The 23,749-nt window shown below is 34.0% G+C and overlaps 1 protein-coding gene across 1 annotated transcript in view; it reads right to left on the bottom strand.

Annotated features, from left to right (window-relative positions):
• The window catches only part of LOC101887746 (uncharacterized), a 47,373-nt gene extending 24,007 nt beyond the window's left edge, over nucleotides 1–23,366 (bottom strand). The window contains exon 1 of the mRNA XM_020037370.2: nucleotides 22,114–23,366. Coding sequence (XP_019892929.1) covers nucleotides 22,114–22,263 — 150 coding nt within the window. The 5' untranslated portion in view covers nucleotides 22,264–23,366. The remainder of the gene's footprint in view (nucleotides 1–22,113) is intronic.
• Nucleotides 23,367–23,749: the final 383 nt, after the last annotated feature.

Here is a 23,749-nt window from a genome sequence, read left to right as displayed (position 1 = left end):
CAGATGTGAACCAACACCAGGGTTGAAGGAAAAAACTGGATGGGGGTTTGCTAAATGTATTTATATTAGGTTATCGTTCGGAATTTTTTGCAATGTGATACTAAATACGCTTGCATTATATTTGACATCATCGTCCTCGTTATCAGAAAAAATGCCAAAGTTATTTTTAAAAGCCATTGGTTTTCAAATATTGGTAATTTTATTGGAAAATATTTATTTAATTTTTTAGACAGTATTTTTTTTAAATTATAAAGTGTTTTTAAAAACAATGACTCCAAGGAAAATTTATTACGGTCAATAATTGCAAAAGATGGAAGGTTGCTGATAGTTCTCATGGAGGCTAATGGACTCGGAGTTTAATTTATTTTAGGAAAGCTTTAATAGCTCCTGTAACATTGATTTTTAACATTGATTTTTAAACAAACTAAAGAGGGTCGATGGTGTTTGGGATACGTGGAATTTTCTATTTCATGAGGCTCATAAAGGAGCATCGATGGGTTTTCGAAAAATGTGGGTTTTCACAGACATTAAAAAGATCTGTGAATCGATTAGGGTTAGGACGAGTGGATTGTGAAAGATTCTTAAAGCGCTTTTTTTTATTGATGGAGAAGCGTAGTGTTTCTAAGATTCTAAATAGTATCGGTGGAGTTTGAGAAGCTTGGATTCTAGAGATTTTGAAACAGGATCCTAGGTTTTTGAAAAGTGTGGGTTTTTCACGATTATTAAAAAGGATTGGTAGATTTGAAGGATTTTGAAAAGGATGGATTGAGCTTGATAACGTTAAGAAAGGTGAGTTTAATATTTCCGGAAGGTTTAAAACAAGTTTAAAGCGATCAAATATCTAAATTCCACAAAAAGGATTGATGGGGTGTGATAAGATTTTTAGGGCGGAATGATGGAGCGTGGGTTAAAAAGGTGAAATATTATATAAATTTTTAGAAGACCTTTAGACGGTTTTTTTTTAACACTAAATATAAAACATTTGTAAATTTTGTCTGAGAGAACCTTAAAAAATTTTAAAAGGTATAGAAGAACGCACAAAGAGAACAGTAAACGCGAGAGTATGGGTATGAGTAATAGAGATATAAAAAAATTGTCCTGATTCTCAATAACTTTTAAAGGTTTATAGTAGATCGAGGGAGGCAAATGCAGGCTCCTAGAAAAGGAAGTTCTCTCTCTCACTCTCCACACAATCAACACCATTACAATTTGAGAGTAAAGAAATTGAAAGGATATAAATGTGTGACTCCTCGACAATGTTTATATAGACCGAGGCAGACTCTCTCTCAGCACAATTAACACCATTGAAAAACAATGTAGATAGAGAGTAAATAAACTGAAAGGATATAAATGTGTGACTCCCCGACCAGCCTATAGTATACGTTCGGTAAAATAATTCTTATTATCGGGTAATTTTTTTTTGAAAAAACATTCGTAGGAAATAACCATTCTTTACCACAAAGCTATGCTCTCTGGTCACAACTTGTATGAGTCATAAATAGTATTTTCTCTAAATCCCAGAAACTCTTTAAAATAGCCTCTCGCATTCTCTTGATATCCAAATTGCTGCAAGTTTTGAAAATGTACTATCCTAATGATTGCTTAAACATCCTTTTCCTATACACCATATTTATTTTTAAATGTTTTTAAGTCAATTAAAAAACCTCCTCACAGGACAACTCAAATCAGCCTTTTGAAATGCGTCAACAATTGTCCATTTCTGCATTACTTCAATTGCACTGCAGTTAGTTTGTTATTTTTCAACTGAAAATCCGCATAGTAATTTTTGAATCCAAAATCCGCCTATTATGACAAGTTGTTCTTTCAATTTGCCTTGCTTTACAGTTCGTTAGATTTAATAACCGAAATTTTCTGTAAAAAAACAAACGCCATTGGTGGCTATTAAATGGCGACATGAAGCCTAAACAAGGGTAAACCCATGTTCCTTTATTAACAGCATTTGCACATTCAATAAATGCAAATGATTGCACAAATTTAGAACTAAGCAAAAATGCCAGATGTGACAAAGAACAAAAAGAGAAAAAGGACGAAGGAAAAAAGAGACAAAGGGAGAGAGAGAGAGAGGAGAAAAAAAAACACGATAATATGGCATGGGACAGTGGATGGAAATGGTCAATTGCCCAAATTTCATTCCTTCCATTTTTTTTAATTTTTAAAATTTCCATTCATTTTAATTCTTTGATAAGAGAGAACATATTTTTTCTTTTAGACTTCTCAGTTTGCATTTTTTTTTCATATATTCACCCACTGTGTCTGCCATCTAACCCATCTAACGAACCATCATTGAAATTTCTTATTGCCTCGTTGAGAGCACAGCACATAGAGTTTTTGCCGCATAATTGCAGGAAAAGCTAAAATATGAATAACTAATGAAGCAATTTTTTCAGTTTTTTGCATTCTGCCAACGGCGGTTAAGTAAACACGAGGCCCACGAGGAGAGAGCGCCTATCATTGGCTACACTTGCCTGGGATATTCAATTAGTTCCAACCACCAGAAATAGATATGGAAATGACTGTCATCGCCTGGTGTTGTGAATATTTATCCATCCGTTTATTATTAGAACTACTAGAATGTGGTTGATTAGAATGTGAGTATTCTAAATAGAAGAGATTTTACTCAGTATATTTGAGTATGAAAGATCTAGATGCTATTGCAGTAGCAAATTTGCTTTTATGGCAATACTAGTCAAAAAAAGGTTCAGGGGTCCCGATTAAATCATTGCAAAAATACCATTAAGAAGTTTTCAAAATCAAGACAGCAGTTTTACATCTGGAACCACTTATACTCAATCCACGAATAGATTAAAATTTGGATTTTTAGATATTTTTTTTAGATTTCATTTGATTTAGATTTTTCCAAATTAAAATTTTCATACATTTTCCTTAGATTTCATACAATTTCCAACTGATAATCCTTTATAGTAATCAAAACACATATAAAACAACTCCCCCTTGCCTCCTCTGAACATGGAGCGTATGAGTGTTGCCACCATTCATACGCCCTGGTGTCTTCTGCCACCGCAAGCAAAATTAAGTAGCCACTATGACATTCTAATTGCTCAAACAGTTAAATGTTTTGATGGCATTTTATGAATCCCATTTGGCTCATTACTCTTTTTCGCTTTTATCTTCTGCTCGAAGCACAAAAACAACAACAAATCCTTGCCTTGTTCCATTGATGGGCATCATTTTCATGGCATTTGCAAAAGCAACCACTAAATTAGCCATTTAGTTGGGTTGGAATCTGCAAGGCATTATAAAAATCTGACAGTTTTGTTTGTTTTGAAGGAAATCTATGTGTTTGTGTTCTGTGTGTGTGTGTGTATTTGTGCTTCTGACTAAATGTCCCCCTGTGTGTGTGAGGAGTATTGCATGTTTGTAGTTTAACACGAAATCTGTTTTCAACATGTCTAAATTGTCAAGGCAAAGTCACACAAAGTATTTACTGGCCTTTCGTTCTTTCCTTCTGCCTTTCGTCGTTTTGGGCGTTGAACTGACAAATGTAAGGACTGACTGACCACTCCCTGTAATGTTTACAGTATTTAAAAGCTGATTTGTGTGTGTGCGTCTGTGTGTGTTTAGATTTATATGTTAACCAAGCCTAATATTTCAATGTCCTTAACATTAAATTAAATAGGCTTATTTAAGTGTGTGTGAAACGTGTGCGTGTGTGCGGCATTTTCCTTTTTTTCTGCGTGTGAGATTTTCTGCTGAGCGTTTTTATGGCGTTTTTGCCGTGTCATATTTCACTAATGAACATTTGTAATTACAAGGGATTTTGCCTGACACGTTTGCCAAAGATAATAATATTTTTTATTTTAATCTTTTCTTGTGGGTTGTCAGAAATTATTAATCACAGTCCTGCGAGCTTGTGTAAGTAGCCAGCAACTAATGATGAATTATGACAAAATGAGAACGATATGATTTATGATTAAGCAGGTAAGAAAATCTATTTAAAATTTTAATTATGGATAACTTTTTAAGATTTAGTGGGCAGTAAGGAGAGAAAAGTGTGTACAAAAATCTCTAAAAAATCGTATTTTGATACTTCTGAAAATTTAGAGGAGAGGAAGGGGAGAAAAATGTGTAAAAAAGTCTATATGGACATCATAGCGTTCAGTTGAAATTTTAATAAATAGCTTAAGTTCATAGGGACGTATTAGTGTTGTCATTACTCATACGACCTGATAGACTTTCGTATTTCTTTATTAAGCTAAGCTGAGTTCTGGCCATTGCCATAATATTGGAAACGAATCGACTCATGAATAGCAGATGAATGGCTCAGTGAAGCTCTCTGCAGGAGTTGTTAATCGTAGAAATTAGGGGTTTTTAAAAGTATCCAGAAACTAATGGTGAATTATGGCACACAACGAATGACAAGAATGATTATGAAGCAAAGAACAACATGAACTTTATTTGAGAGTTAGATGGGAAAGAAAGGGAGAGCACCGTTTTTTAAAGTGATATTTTCAGCATAGATATTGCGGTCTAAAGTTAAATTCTATTAAATATTTTAAATTCCCATTGGACGTATGAGTGTTGCCAATATTCATACGACTGGAGGGACATCAAAGTTTTGGCTGAATTTCAATATCTGAAGAATAACATTTTTTATCGAACATAACAGAATTATCAAAGATTACAGAATCCAAGCTTTCATTTCTTTCTCTCTCTTTGAGACCAGGATATATGACAGACTTAAGTTGCATGTGATTGTTGTAAGTTTTATCTGTAAATGTTTTAAACTTGACCTCTGATACAGCATTCAGAGAATGAAATTACAGATTTTTGACGGATTGAATGGTCGGAAGGAGATTATTTATCGTCAGAAGAGCTTAGAAGCAAAGAAGAATTTGTAGACTCTTATACATTTTTCAATAAAAAATAGGGTATATCACGACTCTGTTTTGGTATTATACTTATCATCTCTGTCATTGTGGCTATTGGTTTACATTTTTAGATAAGGAAGGAAAACCATTTTGTCCTTATGAATCAATTTCTACAATGACCTTTTTGTCCTTTTTGAAGTTCTTATTTGCTACAGAATAGAGTTCTGAGCATCCAGAAAGTCACTTTGTAAAATGACTAATATGAATCCACATTTTGGTATTACCTATTGCTTGTGTCCATTAATGAAATTTTGAATGTAATTTTTGTCAGTCTTTTAAAGTAATTTAATTTTTTCCCTTTGTTAAACCATAACTTCATTCTTCACTCCCTTGGCCCAGACCCCAATTCCTAACCAAATCCTTTGTTAATTAACCCATGCCAGAAGACATATATATTCCATACTTGAACCCCCTGCAATCAAATCCTATAAATTTATTACCCAACTTGCCTTCCAGTGTAGAGCTATTCTCTTTCAATTCTATCAATTGTCTCCATTAAATGGTAATTTTGCTAACTGTCATTGTTCGCTCAAAACGATGACAATTCTGACAAATTTTCAATACCCCAGAACAAGCAGATGGGCACTTTCACTCACACACACACACATCTGTCTGACATGGCATACAACACCTATCAACGTGGTTTTGTTCAGGGACGTATGGGTGTAGAGTATAAAACACCAACCAATAATAGAGAGAAGAGTCATTGAAACGGACAGAAAAGGGTGAGAAACTACCCTCAGAGATGAGATAAAACATATTTGCCAACAATACAACGACGACGATGACGACGACGACGACAACTCATTTACACTTAACATGACAAACTGTAATTAGGCTTTCACTCGCACACAAATTCACATTCACACACTAAATAGGAGAGCCAAAGAGTGTGAGAGTATGAGGAGAAAAAATTGCGATGCCGACCAAAGCATTTTGTGAATCACAGCAGTCTGACTGTGTGACAAGGAAATAAAGCAGGGGAGCAATGTGTGCGTGCGTGTGTGTGTGTGCAAATGAGTTGTTTGTTTGATTGTTTTGTTGTTCTTATTGTTGGTTGTCATTACTATTTGTTACTGTGGCTGGGCCTACAGAGAGCTATGTAACAGAGGCTGTTGTTGTTTTTTTGTAATTGCCTTTGTGGACAATGTGATGTGAGTAATGAGTCATTGTTGTAGAGACAATTTTGTGCGTGTATATGTTGTAAATGACACAAAAACGTGCTGAGTGAATGAGTATTGAAGAGAGCAAAAAAAAACATGTTGCCACACAATAGTTAACAATAGTTTATCTCAGCGGAAACGGATGTTTCATAAAACTTCCGCTTGTGAATTGTGAAGCTTGCATAAAATTAGAAAGAAAAACCATGAAAAACCAAAAGAAAATCAATCATTTAGCAAAAAGTAGAAAAAGAAAAACCATACAGAACGTTTAGTTTTGAAGCAAAAGATCTTTAACTGCTGTAGAATTAATAGCTTTCTCCCATTTGACCTACTTAGCAGGGATTTCAAATCATTGTTATCCTTGGTAAGTAACTGGAAACTAAATCCGGAATAATCAGCAGCGTTTTTCTTTCTTCCTCCTTGCTTTCAACAATGGCTGGTGGAGATATTGTGTTGGGAGATAAAAAAAACTATTACACAATGAATGTAAGCCATCAAAGGAAGGAACCCAGTTTAGTGGCTGCTATCATCCTGTGTGTTATCCCTCTGCCTATAAATTCTACACACAGATATGGGGCGGATGTGCGACAACGTTTTATCTACTTTATACAATTCCAAAGCAAAGCATTTTTATGTCACACACTCACACAAAACAGAGACATTAACACACACATACACGTATATATAGAAATGGATACTCCTTGCCACAAAACAATGTCCCAACAATATTCGCATTTACATTACAATAAGACAAAGATTGGCATGATAAGCCCATCATGCATATTAACAAAAGCCAAGCAGAATAATTGAAATTTTATGCAACAAAAATCTGAAACACAATAAATTTTATGGCCACATTTCACAAAAAAAAAGAACACGCGTTTGTGTTCATGCTCCACAAAAGAAAAACTCTGTGTTTAAAGGCAATTATTTTGGACAACACAGCCGTTTCTTTTTGTTTTGTTTTTCTATTTTTTTGAACTGGGCTAATACGCCCTGTAATGTCAGTTGTTGTGGAAAACGCACGTACCAAGATTAGTTGGTGGCACAAATGTCCTTTTGTCACATGTTTGTTTTAGAAAACTGAAAAGAAAACAGAAGCTTGTTCTAGGGGCGTCTCAGCAACTTCATGGTGTAAGTTGTTGTGGTGGGCACGTTCAACCTCCTTTCCAAAACTCACTCAACTAACGCAATAAACCAAACACCCAACCAAGTTCTGTGGTTGCTTAGGCCCTTTAAAAGCACTTCGCAGGAATTCTGTTGGCTGTCTCCTTAGGACTTTTTAAAGTGGGGCCGTTTTTAGTTTTGTTTCTTTTTCTCGTTTTGTTTTTCTTGTTGGTATGCCCAACAAACACGTAAGTTTGTCTCCTCCAGTTGAGAAGGAAACGGAACTCAAGCCATTCGAACTGGGAACTGGGTAAGTGCGTTCATTTTATATTTAAATTGCAACACGTATGGTCAAAGGTGTATTTAATTTTACGATAGTTTTACAAATTGTTGCCATTTCAATTAACTGCCAAATGGCAAATGCGAGTTAGTAAATTTGATTTGAAAAGGCAAAAAAAAAAAAAAAAAGAAAAAAGGATAGGAAAGGCTTTGGGTTGAATACAATTTGCAGTTGATTGTACATTTTACACATAATTTGAGTTTTTTTTTTTGGAAAATACATTGAGGGAGTAATATTCTTTAGAGTGGTATCACGGATGCTGGAAAGGTTTTATGTTTTGAAATTTTGGAGAACGTTTATGGGAAGAAAACTGAATAAGTGCTTGGAAAAAGTTGATTAAATATTAAATCCCGGCGTCAATAAAGCGGACGGAAGACAACAGCAACATCAGCAGAAATGGTTGGAAGAGTAAAGAAGCGACTTGATCGTAACCCGCGTCGCAGTGGCCGAAAAATGGCTCCTGAGCTCAAAATATCGCAATATTCCATTCGGCAAAGGACTTCCACCGCAACAAAACCAGAAAGAAAAATAGACTCAAAAGAGCTAAAGAGTTGCTTCGCTTGGCCGAAAGTGGTAAACTGCCGAATTTGGTTTTCTGCCATGAGAAAACATTCGTTGTCCAGCAGTTTGTAAACAAACAAAATGATCCACTCGTGTTTACTTGCCAAAGAGGTCATCTGAAAATGTGCACCTTCGGTTGGCCAACAAAACTCAAGCGTCGGCCATGGTGATAGTGTGGCCCGCCATAACATATGATGGTCGCTCTCTGTTCGTATTAATCGACAGTGGCATCGGAATAAATGCCGAATATTATCGCGAAAATATTCTGGAGGGTGTATTAAAGCCTTGGGCATGCAAACATTTTGAGCGCAGACCTTAGACATGCCAACAGGACTCAGCACCATCGCACTCAGCACGCGCCACCCAAGAATAGTTACAAAATGAGGTTCCTCGCTTTATTTCCAGCACACAATGGTCACCAAAATCTACGGATACAAATCCGTTGGACTATTGTGTCTGGAGTATTTTGGTAAGCAAGGTTGGCATTAACAAATACCAAATTGTCGATCACCTCAAGCAAGCGCTTCGCCGGGAATGGACTAAAATACCGCAGAGCAACATTCGGGCAGCATGTGACGGTTTCATTGGCCGTTTGAAGGCCATAATTTGTGTCAAAGATGATCAATTCGAACAAATCTAAAGTTGTTCTGAAATTTGATGGTATTTCCGGCATGTTTTGCTTTCATTTAATAAAATTTAAAAGAAAAAAATGTAAAAATTATGGCGTTTGACTTTGTTGTAGTTTTCTATCTCACCCTGTAAGTATCAATTGAAAGCTTCTGAAAATACCTGTCACCTGATCTAGAAGCTCTGTTTTTGTATCTCTTTACCTCTAACTCTAGACCATCAAGGTCTTCCATATGGTGCCTTGTAATAAGGACAATTGTGTCTTTAATATTTCAACAGGTCTTACATCGATAACACGTTCTTAGTAAGCTCTCTACTCTTAGCATTCTTCCAAATACCTGTTCTTAAAAGCTCTTTGCTTTATCATACATCGCGATCTTAGGAAGCTTGCTGCGCTTTACACATTCTAAGCACATAGCTAAGTCTAAGGTTTAAGCAAGCTCTCAGGTAGCTCCATGTGTTTTGCCAGCGTCCACAACTGCGAGCAAACAACCCGTTTTATTACAAAACGATTCTGAGTCAACAGAAATCTACCCAATTGCTTCTGAGCCGATAGTATTACGAACAGGTCTGAGTAGAGAATAGTCAGCTCGATTTTCGGCTCTAGCTCTAGATAAATCCATGGAGAGCGACCAAGATCTTGAATTTTATTTAATCTTACTTCAAATGAAAAGGTGGTCACTTCGGATAATAAATTCTTACTATTCCGGCAATAAATATTGTGTCTGGGTTCGTAGAAGTTTGAATGGTCGGATTGGAGGAGAAAAATATAATTTTTAGAGAATATATTTTAATCTAATTATAAAGATTATGGAAAACGTTCCTTCTCTTTACTTTAAGTATCTGCTATGTTAGGTACTTATGATAAAGAGCGTCAGAAAAAATATTTCTCAACTACATTTTCTATGAGAGGTGTACTTACTTACTCTTTTTATTTGGTCCTTCTCGTTGGAAATCGTATCGAACATATTACTTTTAAATTTGAGGCCTTCAATCCGTAACTTGTCTTGATATTTATTCAAAATAAATATGGACATCGACGGATGGCAAATTGGTAATATGACATTCAATTGAAACTTCTCTGAGAAAAGAATTTAATATTATACGATTAATACGTCCAGCATAGTAAGGGTCTTTATTTTACGAGAATCTAAAATTTTGTGAGTCCTATGGCATTTGTTGTAGATAATTGACATGTGACATAATTTGTTATAGATTTCTTCTAAAATATTATTTCATAAAATATTAAATACGAGTCTCCATATGTACAATCATGATTATCCTATATTTATGTGATAACTTTAAAATAATAAAATTTTTGTCTTCCACAAAAATTTATATAACTAAATCCTAGCGTAAGCTGTCTCTGGACAACTAAACCTCCAAGATATCCATCTTGATGTGGCATTTACAACTGACATAACATTTTATTCTTCTATCTTATTTCAAAATAATAATTTACAAAAACTGTCATTTTCATAACGAAGTGTCGTAAATCGGAAAGTTATACTTCAAAACAAATGAAACACACGAGCTAATTAAGGCCACTACCACAAAATGTACACACGTACATATACCTTTAAAAATAATACACACACACACACAACGTTTAAAATCCATATTTTTAAATGTCTCTAGCAAAACCAAAAACTTTACACAACAAAGGCAACAATAAAAACGAAAAAAAAAAAATAAAAGCTAATACCCAAAATACGGCCACAACGTAAATTATAAAAAAACTATCAAGAACTGAAATTTATGGCTTGGAAACGGCTAAATAGGGTTTAGGTACCAGTGTGGTTGGCGGGTAATGTAATGGCACATGTGACTGTGTGTGTTTGTTTGTGTGTTGGTGTATGGTCATCTAATCTATAATCGAAAATATTTTTTTTATTCTAGTTTGTGGCTGGAAAACCTCATGTATTTTAGAAAACATTTGAAATTTTTATAAGAAACTGCAAAAGCAACAACAAGAGGTACGTATTACACAAAAACTTTTGGTAAATGTTTTCCCGCAAAATGAATGCCATAAACAAACAGTGGGGTGTGTTTTTAATATTATTATTATTGTGGTTGTTGTTGTTGGTGTATTTTTTTCCAACTTGACATCAGAAGCCAAATGGCAAGCGTCCACTTTTTCCATGGAGGGGCTACAAAAAGTCTACTTTTTTGTGTGAGAGCGTACAAATATTTATATCAGAACCTGCTGTCTGTGAACAACTCCATGGCAGCAACGATGTGTGTAGGCATAGGTCTCAGAAACGGTTGTCGGCGGAGAGCAGTTGGGCCATTTTTATTTCGTTCTTTGGTTGTTGGTGTTTTTCTTTTCCGTTTTCTTCGTGTTCAACAAAAAAAGGAAGTCTTATTTAAGTCGACTATCAAAAGAAACGAAGCATGACCATACATTTGGTCGTCGGCATGATGGGGGCTACTTTGTTGTTGCTGTTGTTGCCTTTGTATTGGCCACCACTGATGTCAAGGTTACTGCTCGTTCCGTTACAACAATATTTATGGCTCCAAGATACATTTCAATTACTGAAATATGAAGTAAAATTTCTCTCTCATGGGAGGAAAGTACACAACGGCAGCAACAACAAACGACGACGACGACGACGACGACGACGACGACGACACCAACAACAATAACAATGAACTGAGTAAGCAAAGAAACTGTGACTTTATAAATCATAAAGTTGTATTGAGTAGGGAAAGAGAGAGAGAGAGAAGGAGAGGTAGGAAGGAAAAAAGAGATATAATGTGAGGGAGATGTGTGTAAAGTCAAGAGGAAAAGTGGAGTAAATATTTGAACTCTTAAAGCTTTAATAAAGCGGCTGAAGAGAAATCCATAAAATAAATTAAAATTAATAAAATTAGAAAAAGGAAACACACGCATTAGATAATCTATCTGCCATTTTGGCAGAGAGTTTTAATTTTGAAAAAAATCATGGGGTATAGTTGCTGTCGTTATGTGTATTTAGCCATCATAACATACGAACGATACATGAGTAGGAGTTTAATTGAGGAAAAAATAACTATTGAAGGTAGGATGGTGTGATTTTGAATTTCTTCCCTCTCCCCCTCTCTCTCTCTCTCTCTGAAAAAATAGACTCATAATAAATGATGAAATAATTTAATAATAGGATAAGTTTGGTACAAGGGCTTGCACGGAGTTAAAGGGATTAGTCAACTCCGAATTTTTTGGACTCAAAAGGTTTATTTTTCCAGCGGGTTTCATAGTTTTGCCTATAAAAGATATCGAAACGGAGATATGTTTTTTATAAAATGTGTTGAAAGTCAATGACGAATCTTTAAAATATATTTTTCTATTTCGATCTAAGGCTTGGGTCTTTTATATGATCACCAAGCTATCAAATGATCGCCATCTATTGAGCGATCCATATGAGTTCTATGCCAATCAGAGGTTCTTATGATATCCACTTTTTAACAATTTTCACAAATTTGGATAATTTTTCATTTAAAAATTTCAATACTAAAATTGGTTTGACAGTTCATTGTCCCAGCAGCTGTGTCGACGCGACTGCCTGTAATCTTCTACCATGGGGGCGTATACATGTTGTCATCACTTATACGATATTTCTAGATGTTTTGTTCCTAAGGGCTAGTTTACACGCCATGCTAGAGTCATATGTAAAGAGGCATAATCTCTTTTATATTTATTTTTTTAGAGCATACTTTTATGCGCTCTCCACAAAGTACATTTATTCGTGATCAGCACAAAATTCTAAGTCTACTTAACCGTGTCCATTGATCAGTACATCCTGTTTATGAAAAAGGTGTGTATATTAACTTTGTCATTCCGATTGTAACATCCCTAAATATTCATCGTAGGCCCCATAAATTGACACAACAATTTTGATTGGGTCTAGGCTTGTTGGTATTGAAAATGAGATATATCAGTAAACGTTTGGATATAGTCCCCATATAAGTGTACCTCCAGATGTTCGGTATTTTGATAATTTTTGCAGCATTTTTTCACGTATTTGTGTAAAGTTTGGTATTTTTCGGTGATAATGGGTTCTAGTTTCGGTGGCAGAACATTATATGTATAGGTCTACGTTTTCGTATAGCCCCCATAAACGGTACCTTCCGATACTCGGTATTTTTATGATTTTTGCCACATTTTTTACGGATTTGTCTAAAAATTAGTATTTGTAGGTCATAATGGGTTCAAGCTCTGCTATAGCGCATGTATAACTGTACCTCCCTAGATACTGTATTTTGATGATTTTTGTCACATTTTTCCACGAGTTTGTCTAAAAATATCGGTTTGATATATCCCACATATGTCCCTTACATGAATTCCTTATTTTTGGTATTTTTTGAGTTTCGAACGGAATTTTTAACCAAGATAGCTATTATTGGAAATTTTTGGATCTTAAGGATAATATAAGTCCTCGCACTAAATATTCAATATCGGTCCCCTTTTAAGTGTACTCCACATACAAAGGTACATCTTTTAGAGTTTTTAAGGTTTTCCAAATTCCAACTAAGACAGCTGTAATTTTGAAATGTGGGTAGATTAACCTGTCTCAAAAAAAAAAAAACCAATATTGATACAGCCTTCATATAAACAGACCTCCAAATGGTAGGGATATCAGATTTGACCTGGTCGATTTTTATTTCACTTTTATTTATTATTTGTTGGAAACGCATTGTTCTATAGCCTAGTTTACACATCGTGATGGAGCCATATATAAATTGACCTTTTAACATATAAATTTAGCTTTTTATAGCATCCTTTTAAGAGCTTCCTAATATCTGCGTATTTAAAAGGAACGTTTAACAACATAGAATATAAAAAATAATATATATTTATTATATATATATAGTAAAATGTGGAGAGTGCCTAAAAATATGCATTAGAATTTTAATTTTATATGTTTTTTTTATACATGAGTCCACCTGTAAGAAATTCAATACAGTTTTCAATTTTTTTGGACCTTTTATAGAATTTAAGAATAGTTAAAGAATTCGACAATTAAGAATATAGTCTTCAGTTCATATTCCTTCTCTATAGACAAAAGGAAACTTACAAATACATACTCTAATAAGAAAAAAAAAAAAAAAACAAAAACAGACATGCCTCCCATTAACATGACTAGTATCCTCACATTCGATGTGTAAATCTCAACATATTTCGTTGCTACAACAGATAAAGAACAAACGAACAACAAAAGCGAAAAGTGAAAGCAACATCATTTATGCTGGCTAAAACACGTTCACATCAAGACTAACAAAACACCAACAATTCGTTGTTAAGGCCTTCGTGCAGCTTTGTAATCCCCATGTCCCATGGATGGGAACTAAATGGCAACGAGATTATTCAGGGCTATCATCGTATGTTATCATTAAATAGAAAGCGGATGGAGAGGAGGGTTTGGGAGGGGTTGGAGGAAGAAATAAAAATCCCACCTTAACAATGGCGGGGCCTATGGTGCGAAACAAGGTACACATAGAAAGGGGTAATGGTGTTAGCAGACATAGAATTCACGAAGCAACGAACAAATAAATGACTACAACATGCCTAAAATCCCCAAAAGACCAACAGTAACAACAAGTTAACTGTGAACCGACCCAGAAGGCGAGGAAAGCGAAAGGGGGGAAGGAGGACGGGGCTAGATGTGTTTTCCTTTATCCGCCAAACAAGCAACAGCCATCAAACAGCATATTATTAGGAATTGCTTGAAGGTATAAATATTCAGCAAAAATCAACAGGGATTTTTGTTGTTGCCTGCTTTATTTGGATGCGTTTAGCTTAACATTTTTATGGCACACATCTGATTTTCCTTCTTTGGGAGTGGTGGAAGTGAGATGTGGGAAATACCAAAACAGAAATTGCAATAAAGGCAAACATTAAAACGCTGTCAGTACAATAAATAAGAATATTTAGGGGAACTCATAAATTTGATAAAGAAAATAATCCATTGATGGGAGAAGAGTACTTCTATATGTTGGTATGGGTATGTTGGTAGAGGTGCTCTTTTTTCTGGGTGAAATGTGGCGATTACGAGTATTACTTTTCTTTACCAATGTTTATGTGTTTTCTTTGTTTGGAAATAAAAAATAATTGGTTTGAAAAATCAGTATAACCGTAGTGGAATTCTTTCCCATGATAAAAGTAAAAAAAAAAATATAGGGACCACAAATTTCATGGGTGAGGAGTTACGACTGATATATATCTGATTACTGGAGCGAAATTTTACTATAGTATTGTTAAACATACAACTCATTTTTATGTTTATAATTGAAAAAAAAAAAAATATGTATTGATGTGATAAGTAGTGTATACTTATTCTCCATATGTACACTCTAAAAGGTATTTTTCGAAGCTAATTCAACATCTTACTTTGTTGATTTGGAAAGACAGTTTTCTAATCGATGCGAAGCCCTCAAATAACCCGTTGCCGTAGGATCTTTAAAATACCTATAGCTGGTACCCATCATCGAATATCTTTTTTGTGAAGAGTTTCTACGTAGTAAAGACCAGAATACACATTATGCTAAAGTTATATGTAAAGTGACCGTTTCAATGCTTATCTTTGGCGTTTTAGGGCATACTTTTAGGCACCCACACAATATTTAAACAACGAAACAAATGTTTGTACTAGAGTTGTGACAATCTAGTTCAGGGCCAGCCAACCATTATCTACACAAAAGCTTTGATTGTGTATGTTTCACAGACGTGGACATCGAGACAGTAACTCTCCCTCTCTCGGTAAACATTGTGTGTTAATTCTATGCAAAATTGAAAATAATAAAATCAAACGCCCGTATTTCCCACTTCATTGATAGCTGAAAAGCTACTGACTGTTTACAAAACAAATTTGTTGTTGGTAAACAAATGAACAGTCCTGGTGGCGAGTTCACTGATCGATGGTGAGTTTTATGCACAATACTAAAATTGTATGCGAGGTGTGTTGAATTTCACATGGGTTGTGTTTTGGCTAGCCCTGATCTTGTTCATAGTTCAGTACACTAGTTCCTGATCGTATGAGTGATTTCATAAACTTCTTATATTTCATATCACTCATACGCAAAGTTTTCATACAAACGACCGGAATCCATGAAACTAGTTGAGGAACTGGTCCGTTCGATTGAACTCAATTGGCTCAACTCTAGTTTTAATTATACCATCATATAGTATATTTATAGTATATATAGTATTGTTAAATATATAGCTAATGCTGTGAGCGTAAAAGTGCTGGGATTGAAAAATGAGCAAAAAAAACTGGACCCACTATAAAGGACTAATATATAAAGCTAGGACGAAATTGAATATTTTGCAAGGCGATTGGCAAATTACAATCAAGTCGTTGTGAAAATGTACCTGAAAAATACTGCAGGCACCAAATAGTTTAGCTATACTAGAAAGATTTTGCAAAGATGGTTAAAGGCTCCAAAAATCGTAAGGAAACATTTGTTGATATCCAATATTGGAAATGTCGTGATCAGAAGAAACTGTAATCGTTTGGTATTTAAATGTACAAAAATGGGAACTCTACTTTCTATCGGAGGTTATTTTTGCAATGGAATGAAGTTAATGTGGTTTTACCTGGGCCGTAAAATACAATGACAATACTTACTTATACCAAGGATTTCCAAAAATAAAAATCGGTTAAATTAAATACAATTTAGAGAGCGCCTATAAGTATGCTCTTAAATCCAATATTTTAATGTGATAAATAATGTAGCTAAAATTATCAAAATGTGGTATAAAGAGGTTCCGTTATATCGGAGCTATACAAACACGTAGACCTGCATACACAATTTTTGGTCATAGGCGGTAGAAGAACTTCTAATATGGATTTTTGGACAATTCCATTGAATAATGTAGCTAAAATCTTCAAAATACCGAATATATATGGGGGATATACGATATCGTGGAACTATACAGACAATACTCTTCCAAGGGATAAATCACTCAGAAGTAACTCCTTTTGGGGATTTTCAGACAATTTTATTGAAAAGTTTGGCTACAATCATCAAAATCGTGGGTACCGTTATTTGGGGGTTATACGATATTGAGGACCAATATAGCCCAACATCGAACTTGACTTGCCTGCAGACAAAAGACAGATCTGTGCAAAATTTTAGCTTCATATCTTTATTTGCTTTGACTGTAGCGTGATTAAAACAGACGGACAGACGGACGGATGGGCAGGGCTAAATCGTCTTAGAATTTTACACTGATCAAGAATATATATACTTTGTTATTGTTTCGATGAGTTACAAATAGAATGACGAACCATGCTATGCAACATTTATGGAACGCCTATAAGTATGCTCTGAAATTCAATATTTTAAAGGGAAACAGTCACCTTACACTGCTTTTACCTTTACTTTTTACTGCTTTTACTTTTGAAACATAAATGTTATATTTTCAGTGTTAGGTAGCACTTTGACGCCTAAAAGTATGCACTATTGGTCACATTTTGTAGTATTTTTTAATATTTTTCATTTCAGCACAAATTTACATTTTCAGACCAAAATGTCATTAACTTTGCTCCAGCCATTGATAATAAAAAGGGACTATGTATCTTAGAACCTATCCAACGCCTTTTTAAAATGCTCGGTGATGGCAGAAACTTTTGTGCCCTCATTGTCCCTTGTATCTACACTGAACTGAAATTTCATAATTCCATTGAAAATATATTAATCAATTTACATCAATTTATTTTTCTAATGCTTAATTTATTACTTTATAAGCCGGGGGAAAATATTCACACATCCATTTATTCCCATTCGAATATCCTCTTCTTCTTTAAGATATTTTTAATGCAAATATTTGTATATTCTAAATGAATATTTCTTCTTAGAAATACAAATTTCTTGGACAGCTTCCAAATAGTAGCACACACAATTGTGGTCAGGGTATAAATGTTTGCTTTCCTTTCTTCCCTACTTAAGGATATTTTCGAATTATGTCGACTTAGCAAAATATGAATTTATGTTTACATCAATTTTTGCCAAAAGTATTTTCAAATATCATAATTTTTGGAATGGATACATTTGTCTTTCAATAACTTTATAATATAATCAACTAGGCATCATTGTCTTTTTTTCTTTTTTGCTAATGTAAAAATGATTTCCTCCCCATTCCGCTTAATTTCATTTCCTTTTCGCACCACTGATTTCGTTTCGAAAGAAGGAAAAAATGGAAACTAAACTTAAAAGGCAATGCTAAACAATTCAATTTAAAACTGTCGACATACAGATAAATTGAATTTTATTTCTCTTAGCCGGGTACCTTGGTCGCCAAAAGGTTATAACCCCCCCAACCCTCGCAGCCCCTTCAACATCGACACTGACTGACATCCTGTTCGTCTAGCATGGCATGACCATACCATTCATACCCGGCTATCATCATTACCACCTACAAGCAACGATAAAACCATAAATAAAACAGATAAGCATCATTTAATCTACAAAACGGCAAGAACAAAAACATCCTCTAAAACAAAAGCATTGAACATGCACAACAACACCAGCAACAACTATGACAACAACAACAACAGCAAAATATTTACTATCATCTGGATGAAAAGTGACAAAGGCGGGCATAGTCACCAAGATGTCCTTTTTTCTGTTTGGATTCTCGGTTCACACATAAAAAGGCCACCCAAAGAGCCGACAATAAAGCCAAAGAACAAACGCCCTACACGGACTTGTATGGCTGAAGATGACGTTGATGGTGATGCTGTTGGATGGCACACTAGCTAGCTGGCTGGCTGGTTGGTTGGGTATGATAACAACAAGAGGACCAGTATAAGTGAGAAGGCTTGTTTACAGGTAACATAATTGTTAGTTGGCCAACCTCACACATCTACACACATACATACATATATATGATAGGTTCTAGTGTTTTTGAAGTGGTTAAGATGTTCCAGTGCTTGGTTGGTTACCGACTGTCGTCAGTGTAACTGTTGTAAGACAAAGGTCAATAAATGTCTAAGTTCCTGGCAAAGAGAGAAAGATGTGTGTGCACGTTTTTTGTGTCGATTTGTATGAACATGTGTATGTTTGTCTGTATGTGTGTGGTTTCAGTGAAAGTGTTTGGATAATCGCAAAAGGAAATTTAATTTTTAAGAGGTTCAAACCACAACAGCCCAATGACAACAACAATTACAGGAAACAAGTGGGAACAGTGGGTACAAAATGCATTAGTTTGGCTATAAATTGGGAATCTGTGGTGTGATATACATTGCATATAAAATATTAAAAGAAAAACATATGAAAGCATTTAAAAAATAAATAAATGAATAATAATAATAATAATAATAATATTAATAATAATAATAATAATAATAATAATAATAATAATAATAATAATAATAATAATAATAATAATAATAATAATAATAATAATAATAATAATAATAATAATAATAATATAATAATAATAATAATAATAATAATAATAATAATAATAATAATAATAATAATAATAATAATAATAATAATAATAATAAAAATAATAATAATAATAATAATAATAATAATAATAATAATAATAATAATAATAATAATAATAATAATAATAATAATAATAATAATAATAATAATAATAATAATAATAATAATAATAATAATAATAATAATAATAATAATAATAGTTTTACAGACCCTGATATAACTTTTAAAATCTTAGGTTCCAATATCAAAAAATTACTCAATTTTTCAGAAGTAATGGCTTTGAAAAGATTTTCAATTTATATTTTATATTTTTAGAGCCTAGTGTCTATTCTAAAAATTTTAAAATTTCCAATATCTTACATTAAAAAGAAACCTTTTTTTCCTTAAGCATTAAAAATTGAGTAATTTTTAGGCCAATTTTTAACTTGTATGGGCATACTTGATTTATGGATTAGTTTTTTTGCACTTTTTTTTTATTAATTTAAAACACTGTGCTGCCTGGTGGGTCCGTGAAAGTGGCAGTGAATCAAAGCATGAACTAATGGCGAAACGGCTCACGCTTGAATATTCGTTCTTTGTCATGCCTGGAACATTAATGAAATTTAAATATTTAACAAAATTGCCAACAAAGAGCTAAATTGATAATAACATTTGATTCAATTAAAAGAAGGTTTCTTACGAGTAGCTGAGGCTACTTTTGCTTGTAAAAGACAAGCGAAAATACAGATTTATGGGGAATGACATGTACAAAAGAATATCTGATACAACATTCAGGGAAGATTGGGAACTTTGGATTTTTTGAAAAAAAAAAAAAAATTTCGAAAAAAGATAGTGATATCGAAAGAAAATGTGGCGTATACTTGTTGGCATTACTGATACGCCTTTGGATTTCCACGAGAAAACATCTAACCAATTATTGCATAATATTAAACAAAATAGCACCATAGACAACACCTACGTTCAGCAAGAGTAGGCTTCCGAATTCCTTACGTTCTTTACATTTCAGTTGTATGGGGTTTTCATCAATGTTATAGATAACAATACGAGATTTATTTTGATCAAGAATTTCAATCCCCTAGAGAGTCATCAAATGGGTATTTTTGGCTCTTTTTCCAGAAAATGGCAGAAACTACCTTTAAGAGCTCTCGTAGCAGGTCAAAATATTATACGAAGTTGTTGGTCATAAAATACTACCATAGGTCTCAGAAGACACCGAAAGCCTACATCTTACCTAAATGTCAGGAATTAATAAATATTAAAGCAGTACTTTATTATATGTAAATTTCGCCGACAAGGCATCATTTTAGAAGGATGACGTCAGAGACAATGATGTTCCTCTAGTTCCATTATATATCAAGGAAATTTTTGTTCGAAAACGCGAAAGAATTTCCTGATATTTTTTAATAAATTTTTCCTCAATATTTTCGAGTTGGTGTATGAAAATAATGTAAAATTTCGTTTCATCCAAAAAGTGTCAAAAGATGATATATTCAACACCATATTTTATTATAAATCTCAAAATAAACCATATATGTAGGCTTTATAATTTTTAAGAAAATTGTATTCGAAACTTATGTATTCCTATTGAAAATAATGTGTTTATGTTTTTTTGCTATTTCAACACTTTTTCATTCCAAGTCAAAATCTCCCTTAATTTTCGATATTTAGGGAAGGTGTCAAGGAAAGAAATATTCTACATCCAATTTCAATATGAGTCTCTGAACAAAAGAAATTTGAATACATAACATGTATCATAGAAAAATATCATCAACTTTGTTTAATTAAAAAAATCTTTTTTTTTTTGACAAATTGAGCCCTTTTTTCAATTTTGCTTGAAAATTTCTTACACTATGTATAATAGCCAGACTGGGAATTTTAAGAACACTGAGTTTGCAGATCAGTATCCCATGGGAGTTTAAAGCTTTTAGGCAAAAATAAATACCTTATGACCGTATATGCATAAGGACAATATTTTGAGGTATATCTCACAATATAATGTAGAAACTTGAATATTTATAGAGAGAGGTTTGGATTATTTGAAGAGTATTTGAGAAAAATGGGTCATATCGGTCACTTTTTGGTATAGTCCCTGTTAGCCGATATTAATTTTTATTTTTGTTTTTGAAAAATTTCCTTTTTAGGTTAATTTGAGCCCACTGATGTTAAAAATTTACTCAAAAGAATTTTTCGATTTTTCGTTTTTCCACAAACTAGTGTTCGAAATTTCGAACAGTCAAGTTTACACAAATGGAAAGTCACGCTTGTGCATGCAAATCATGTTTTTTATATTTAGTATAACGGTTACATATATTGGCAATAATTCCTCATCCTTACTTGTTTCATTTATTATTTGTTGTTATATGGGTTTCAAAAATGTACCGCTATTATCGAGGGGGGAGGGTGATATTTTTAGGGGAGTATTTTTTTAATTACTAATAGATGACTTTTACAACCTACATAGAAATTTGTTTAAAAATGTACCCTTTTCATAAATATACTTTTTTGAAAAATGGTGTTTTTACTGTTCGAACAGAGGAGCGTAATGGATTACAAGAGTAAAACCAGGTGTTTTCAAATTTTAGGTCGGATTTCGATTTAATTTCGTTAAATGTTGGTATTTTAATTTCGTCTCTTGTGGACCTAATACCAAATCGAATTTTAGAGAGATATTGTCAAGATAAAAATAGTCGCAGAAAGTAATCCTTCTCAGATTTTAGATACTTTGACAGCGTATAAACGAAATTGATACAGTGCCCCCTAGGATCTATAAATCAGAAGACACCGAAACGTAGGGAAAATATCCAGTGTAGACCTTTGAAACATTTTTGCAATGTTAGATCGTTTCCTTTGTGGTACAACCATGCGTATACGTATTGGCTACAAACAAACAAAATAATCATACGCCACCATGTCCCCTCAAGTATTTTCAATATATTTGCTTATAATTAAAAATTTATAAACTTGTACTCACGATTTTATGATGCAATGCTGACAGCTCTCGCTCCGTAACCCTTCGGCTGGCAGCTTCTCGACGTCTCTGACGAAATTGACTATATTTATAGGCTAAAATGACGCCTGGCAGGGCCAGGGCCTCGAATGGTGATTTACGGCCGAAAGGCATTTTTGATATTAATTATTTGTTTGTTTTGGTTTTTTTTTTTGTTACGTTTTTTTCTTTTCAGTTGTTGTTATAATTATTTTGTGTTTTTCTTGTAATTATTAGTATTCGTATTAAAATTGGTAATTGGGTCATAAAATATTGCTTTTTGTGTGTTTCTACATTGAGCTTTAGGTGTCATCAAAGAATTTTTCTTCTTCGTCGTATTGTTATTCTTATTCTTATTTGTGTGAGTTGGTGTGGGCGGTGGTGGGGTTATTGTGGCTATAACCCCTTAAGCTGGGGGGCTTATTTCCGTCAACATTGCCTGGCTTAGACCTTTTGGTGACAAATAAATTCCGCACACCGCTTTCAGTTGATTTCCCCTTTCTTCTCCGGCTTGCAGTATTTCGCTATTAGTTATCTGCTCTCGTTCGTTCTTCTTGTTTCTTTTTTTTTAGGATGCTATTGCTATCTCTTGATGATTCGCTTGAAGAGAAATGGCGGAGATTCAAGTGGGGCACATAGTTTTGTTGTGTTTTGTTTGCGTTATACGACGTTGCGTATTCATTGCGTCTTCGGAGAGTATCATCCATTAATGTGCTTTCACATTACAATCACAAGCACACGTACACGTACACATTACACATTGCACACATACATACACATATAGATTTTGCCAATATGGCTTTTTGTGTTTCTTTTTCATTTCCTTTAAGTAGAAGATATATTTCACCTTGAGTCGGTTTCTACTGGGCCCTAATGTGCCGGGCGAGCAGCATAAGTCTTTTGAGTCGGTGAATAACGAGCGAAACTAGGCTGGAAATTGTACATTTTTCGCTTTTTGCAAAAATACAGAAATAAAAGCAAATAAATGTCAGTGAAAGATGGAATATGTTTTCCTTTCTTTATTTCAGTATTTCAAGGTGGTGAATATTCGCTGTTGTTGTTTTTTTAACACCGCCAGAATAATGTTCTTTTAATTTACTCAGAAATCATTTGTTTGCGTGAGCATTTGAGTATCAGAGAGAGGGCGTGTGTGTGTGTGAGTTCCAGCTAATGGTTGCAAATTTTCGTTGGTGACACATTTGATGTGTCGGAGGCGAGGGAGTGAGGCCCCCCTTTCTGTGTCATTAATTAATTGAGTAATATTTTTAGCAAGCGTAGTTGTGTACATAAATTCCCACCTCCCTTCCCCTTCCCACCCCCACCCATCCTTTTCTTGTTTCTTTTTTTTATTTATGACTACTGCTGCTGCACAAGACAAATGGAATCTGTAGCCTTGACCCAACTCATCCGGATGCAATGCATGGAGATGGGGGATTAATCATAGTTACGAGTTATGTGCAAAGATTGTTTTACATTCTACACATTTCTGCGCCTAAGAATATAACAAAGGAAACAAGAAAAACAACAACAGCAGCAACAGCAACGACAACCTCCTCCAGTTCTTGCAATCAGCTTGTATTTCGAAATGTAGAGATTTATGATGATAAGGAAACTTTTGCAA

This window comes from Musca domestica, unplaced genomic scaffold, assembly GCF_030504385.1.
Source record: "Musca domestica strain aabys unplaced genomic scaffold, Musca_domestica.polishedcontigs.V.1.1 25, whole genome shotgun sequence".
Classification (NCBI taxonomy): domain Eukaryota; kingdom Metazoa; phylum Arthropoda; class Insecta; order Diptera; family Muscidae; genus Musca; species Musca domestica.
This window is presented reverse-complemented; position numbering and strand designations above follow the sequence as displayed.